General features: G+C 36.5%; 1 protein-coding gene across 1 annotated transcript; it reads right to left on the reverse strand.

The window, feature by feature from the left end:
* Positions 1–405: 405 nt before the first annotated feature.
* CFAP161 (cilia and flagella associated protein 161) lies at positions 406–6,160 on the reverse strand. Its single transcript, XM_035899584.1, has 6 exons — positions 6,083–6,160; positions 5,675–5,910; positions 4,305–4,389; positions 3,343–3,501; positions 1,548–1,621; positions 406–586 (listed from the first exon to the last, which is right to left on the reverse strand). The coding sequence occupies exons 1-6, from the start codon at positions 6,152–6,154 to the stop codon at positions 406–408; spliced, it is 807 nt and encodes a 268-aa protein (XP_035755477.1). The 5' UTR covers positions 6,155–6,160.
* Positions 6,161–6,178: the final 18 nt, after the last annotated feature.

Raw genomic sequence — 6,178 nt, forward strand, 5'->3', positions numbered from 1 at the left:
TTGGTTTTCAGTGTTTTGGAAACTGTACGCTCATCCTTTTAAAAAGTGTGATGCCGGTTTGGTTTTGGAAGAATTGGTTAAATACATTCTGAAGGCCAGTAAGGTAGTGAAAATATATTAGATTTCCTGGATTATGACATCTTTTGCCATCAGTGAATGTGCAAACGGGAAAATGAACCCTTCCTGATTCATGAATTTTTTGATGTTGTGCTTGGTTCATCACATTTCATTAATTTTTGCCCACTGTATAACCTTGATGAGTTAATGAGATTATGCAGTATTACTAATGGTAGACTTTCTTTTCCATTTTTAAAACAAACATGTCTAAAACTAAAATCTGAACAGAAAAACCAAGAATCAGAATCTTGTCAACCTCTGCCAGCTGTAGTCTAGGATTTTTATATTCTATGTCTCTTCACAATCTTTTCTGATCCCGCCTGGGTGAGGTTTGGGTCTATCAATCATTGTACCATTCTCATAGCTGGGATTTCCTGTAACTATTATCCAGTAATTCTTATCTTCTTCAGCTTTATGGGAGTCCAGATAAGTGTGACAAATTACTTCATATTCTTTTCCAAAATAAGACCTGCAAAGGCAAAGCAAAGGGGGTGGGCAGGGGGAATTAATACATACACAAACTCAGCAAACCTGCATTATCTGTAAATTATCAAGGTCTTATCATGCTTTTCTTGGCTTATTCAGAATTATCACCATGCACTTTCAAATATCAGACCCTTACAAGAAACACAACAGCCCACTTTGTTTCCTATGAATAATTTAGGAATCTGAAATCAAAGGGAAATGCCACCTTTCTAGCTTCAGAGCTAAAGCAGCCCCATCAGTATAAGGCACTGATAGACACGCTCAGTATGGGCAAGCTGGTCAGGTTCTCACCACCGTTCACATCACCATTTCTCTGACTACATAATAACTGTTTCAGCCTCAAACTTTCAGACTTTATTTCATCCTCAAAAACCTGAAACAAATCCTCAGTCAGATCTTGCTCAGAATTTAATGGGAAATGACTGGTATACTCCTTAACAATGGTTAATCAATATTAATTTAATGCATGCATATTAACTTGAATTGTTGGATTCACTTCAATTTGTTGAGGATTCACTTCAATTTGTTGAGAGATTGATTCATATGGACATAAGCAATACACAGTTTTATGCAATGTGGTTTTATTTAGTTCTCTTACTCCTTACACTTCTTAGTGTACCATTTTTTTTTTCCAAAAAAACCCCAAACAACTCTAATTGCTCAAGATATTCAAAGGGAGAAACACCAAGAAACTAGAGAAAGCTAGAAGCATGACATGATAGGAAAGAAAAGAAAGAAAAACAAAGAAGACCGAGCTGATTGTCTGCAGCATCACCGTGGCACACATCACAGCCCAGAAATAAAATAAGGGAAAGGAGAATGTGCATTCTGCGTTCTTTTCCATTTCCTCAGTGCTTTCCTAAAGCAACTATCTTCTTCTTACAGTAATTCTTGATGTTGGCACATCATTATGCACATCCCTGCCAGTTACAAATTATCCTTACCTTGTCCAAAAGTTCCTTGGAACCGCTAAGCTCCGATTAGTATGGCAATGAGTAATAATCATTTTAGAGTTTGCCTGGAAAAAAAAAAAAACAAAACACCAAACCAAAAACCAAGGGAAGACACTTGACAGACATTTTTCCACTCATTTTAACTATTCTTATTCAAACTAAATGCTTTTATTTACTGCTTAGTGTAAGCCCTGAGACAGCTGTACATTGATAGTGAGATATTTTACACCCTATCAGTTCTCAACACAACTGTCTTAACAGCTCAGAACAGCCAAATCCTTAGCCCTCAGGTCAGACACATCCTCCTGTCCAATACATTCTGTTCCACTCCCTTGTGCTGGACACTTAAAAAAAAAAATAAAGTCAAGCAAATAGTAGACAGTCATTCCAGTGGCCTGTGCCATCAGGGTAATTCCGCTTACAATTGATATTTGCCATATGAGAGATCCAGACGGTTTAGGGACACAGCCTAGAAATGGACCTTTATATTTTACCTATTTGCAATTTTTTATGTATAACAGAATTAATTTCTAGTCACCCCCATTTACCAACACTGTGAATAGAGAATGTTGTCTTTGACAATTACATAATTTTGGCTGTATTAATTAGTGAGCTGATTCATGTCAATGAGTCACAGATCAAGGCTGTAGAGGAACAGTTATATTTGTGATATTTTGCTATACACCCAGCACTTCAGGAAGCCTAGCAGTTATGTGGAACAGGAAAATACTGCATCTGCTTAATGTATTTACAAAAGATTAAAAACCTGTCGTGGTTTAACCCTAGCCAGCAACTAAACCCTACACAGCCACTCACTTACCAACCCCCAGTGGAATGGGAGAGAGAATCAGAAAAGTGAGAAAACTCGTGGGTTGAGATAAAGACAGTTTAACAGGTAAAGCACAAGCCGCGCAAGCAAAGCAAAACAAGGAATTCATTCACTCTTTCCAATAGGCAGGCAGGTGCGCAGCCATCCCCAAGACAGCAGGGCTCCATCACATGTAACAGTTCTTTGGGAAGACAAACACCATCACTCTGAACATCCCTGCTTCCTCCTTATTCCCCCAGCTTTACCTGCTGAGCATGATGTCATATGGTGTGGGATAGCCCTGGTGTCAGTTGGGGTCAGCTGTCCCAGCTGTGCCTCCTCCCAGCTCCTTGTGCCCCCCAGCTGGTCACTGGTGGGGCGGGGTGAGGAGCAGAAGAGGCCTTGGCTCTGTGTAACCCCTGCTCAGCAGTAACTAAAACATCCCTGGGTTATCCACACTGTTTCCAGCACAAATCTAAATCACAACACCCTACTAGCTACAAGGAAGAAAATTAACTACCCCAGCCAAAACCAACACAGAAACACATTTGGAAAACCATCCACTTATTCAGACTTCTAGGAGTTTTTGGTTTGTTTTTTTTTTAATGCTCTTTAAATTTAATGTACAGGAGTTCTTAATTAATCAGAGCTCCTAATATTGGAAATGGAATTTAATGCTCAGAAGTCCTGAAAAGCAGATGCCAAGTACTGCATCTTTACAACATGATAATGTTGACCTTTAGAAATTCTGATGAGAAAAACTGCACAAGTCAACCTCAAAATGAACACCAAAACCTAATATTGATATAAGCAGATTCCCTGATTAAAGAGATTGTTCCTTCCCTCTCCCCATTCCTAAAATTACAGGTCAGAATTTACATAGGGAAAATATGTGAATAAAATGGACATAACATTTTTCAAAGTACTCCATCTACTGTTTCAGTTAAATCTTCATAATATTTTCTACAGTTTTCTTACAGGAACTGGAAATCCTTCATATTCAAGACGCAGCTGTGGATCCAAGAAGGTGGCTTGCCAGCAAGTCAAATAGGAAAGCTCATCTGTCAAAAACACTTGCTGAAGGTAAGATTTTTTAGCAAATCTTATAAATGATTTATGGTCACTTGCTAGATATAACTGTAAATAAAAATATGTATTAAGGACAGTATAAATATAAAAGAAAGAAGATATGTAATTTTAAAAAAATATTTTTCAACACAAAAATATTATCTTGGCTCCTGAAAAATCAGTCTGCCAAACTAAACCTACGCATACAAAGCCCATAACATAGATTCTATATTGTTGATAATTAAGTACAGCTATTCTATATGCAAACTGGTGAATATTAATTTAAAATCGAATTTACATTCCAAAGATTCTTTCTCACCAAAGTAATTGTTAAGAGGAAATTTTTTTTTCAAAGTTGGAGTGATTTATTTTGAGTGTATATGTAATATGTAATGTCTTATTTGCTTCTAACATGCAGAGGGAAACAACATTAACATTTAATAGAGATTTGCTCTTTCAATGATAGAATACTATGTTACTTCATATACCAACTATAGATTTATCCTCACAAGACATGAAACTTCTCATTTGGGATTTATTTAAAGAAAAAGTACACAAAAAAATCTCTCTTTAATGATGAATTCTTTCAAGATTCACAAGCTTTTTTTTTTTTTTTCCTTTTTTCTTTTCTTTTTGAAAATCTCCTTTATGCAGTCATTCTGGCTGACACCCCCCTTGGCCTGTGCACCTGATCTCAGGCAAGTTGCCTAAACTTTCTAAATAGGTATTGCTTATCTTGATCTACGTATTATTCCATACCTGTCTTGTAAAGCTAAGATGTTGAACTGCTGTACAGCTTTATAGAGAGAGAGTAATTAAATGCACATTATCAGTATATGCTATTAATGGCATTTGTAACTTTATTGCCTTACCATTTGGTCAGAAAACCCTCCTGTTGTCCCAAGACCAAATTTTTGCCCAAATCTAATTGGTTCATCCGTGGTACCTCCATCAACACTGTTACAATTGTAAAAAGGAAGAGACATTCAAATAATCAGCTTTACTATTCCTTTGTTTTATTTTGTTCTATAGTTAGGTCTTATGGCAACACTTTGTATTAAGTTTACTTTTAAAAATACGTAAAATGTCTTAACTGAAAAGACATGTCATGCTTGATTTACTGGTTCAAATATCTAACAGAACAGAAACAGACTGTACTGATTACTTTTTATGATGTATTCATTAACATGCAGGAAGGAAACATCCAATAAAAAAATCAATGGGAATTCAGCACTGAGGCCCCCTTTAAAATATACGTAACACAAGTATCTGAAAAATTGGACTAAAAGCAGAACAGTGTGGGTTTGTGTTTGTCCGTAACTCAACATATGTTGCTAATAATATATGTAACCAATATTCAATAATTTGGTTCATTACATCGACATATTCCCTATTTCCGGAATGATTTCTGTGTTTACATTAAAGAATCACTAAATTAAGTGCTAGGCTTTCTAAGTATATTCAGCATAAAAAACTTACGTGGCTGATGAGCTTAGTAGTCAGTTAATGAGGGACTCGATAGCATTCAGTGCCAATGACTCCAAGGTCAGACAGCAGCTAAGCAAAAATATTTTGGTTGCAGCTCTAGAAGGCCTAAATTATGCTCTTGGCATCAAAATTCTTTCTTAGGTCTAGCCCAAAGTGTTTTGCTTAGTCAGGACTCTATGGGTTGGTTTGTACTCTTATGCACTATTATTATTGTTAAATACATGCACTCAGGCAGAGCCTTCCACTATTGAGCAGGACCCTGTTCTTCCGTTTCTTCTCCCAGAAACAGCTGGAATTAAATGTGTCTTAGCGAGAATAAACTGTTTGGTTAGGGTTTTTTTTTAGGACAACAGAAACACTGTCCACTTCATGTATAGCAAAAGCATTGACACAAATTTCTCCCCCAGGGACCTTAGAACAAATAATAATACAAAGTTCTTTTTGGACATGTTTTGTATTTTACAGCTGAAATATGATCGCATTAAAAACAGCTGCAGAGTTTACCAAATGATACAGTGAACTCAATTCTGTTTTCACCCCAGTTGTAAACCGAATCAAACCGCCTTGGAATTATTCACAGTAATATGTGGAGCAGAACCAAGCTTAATGCATGACCCAAGTTAAAGACTTTCTCAAATAAGTTAATCTTACTTAAATTCATTTGCATATTAGCAAACTTCATTGCATGTTTCTCAAAACGAGATCATGAAAGCTAATATAATAATTGATAACAACTCTGAATAAAGTACCAAACCTTAAAATACAGAAAGTATTTCGACCCACGGGGTCCACACTCTCGACTGCGCTAACTCCACAAGGGGCTTGCAATGATTTGGCCGAAAACATGGACATTTCATCCAGATTAATTGCCAAGGCCAGGCTGCCGCACGCTCCCGGGTCATTCTCCACTGAGGATTTGTTGTCTGGGTTCAAAAGCATCACAGTGTCTCCAAAATGAACAAATCCATCCTTAGATACCGACAGCTGTATCTAAATTAAAATACACATCATTTTTTACTGAATGATCTGAATTTAATATCAAAGTATTTTAGCATATAAAATGCTAATCCATAGCATTCCTAATGCATAAAGAACACGAATAACAGTAATGCCTCTCTGTCTGGAGTCATAGTGGATTGACATAACCTTCTTAAAAAATTACCTTCTTGAAAAGATTATCTTGAAGTTTGTTTAGTTTCTGTATTAAAAGTTCTCCTCGTTCTCTTTTCTGCATAAAATCCCTCAAGCGGTCCTGCTT

The sequence above is a fragment of the Egretta garzetta genome, unplaced genomic scaffold (assembly GCF_000687185.1).
Source record: "Egretta garzetta isolate BGI_Z169 unplaced genomic scaffold, ASM68718v1 scaffold287, whole genome shotgun sequence".
Classification (NCBI taxonomy): domain Eukaryota; kingdom Metazoa; phylum Chordata; class Aves; order Pelecaniformes; family Ardeidae; genus Egretta; species Egretta garzetta.

Coding starts and splice junctions, on each gene's coding strand:
- CFAP161 (XM_035899584.1), bottom strand. CDS start 6,154: ATGCAGAAAAGAGAACGAGGAGAACTTTTAATACAGAAACTAAACAAA. Junction 4,390..5,674: donor AATACTTTCTGTATTTTAAG/GTTTGGTACTTT, acceptor CAATTGTAACAG/TGTTGATGGAGGTACCACGG. Junction 3,502..4,304: donor GAGGGTTTTCTGACCAAATG/GTAAGGCAATAA, acceptor TTTTATTTACAG/TTATATCTAGCAAGTGACCA.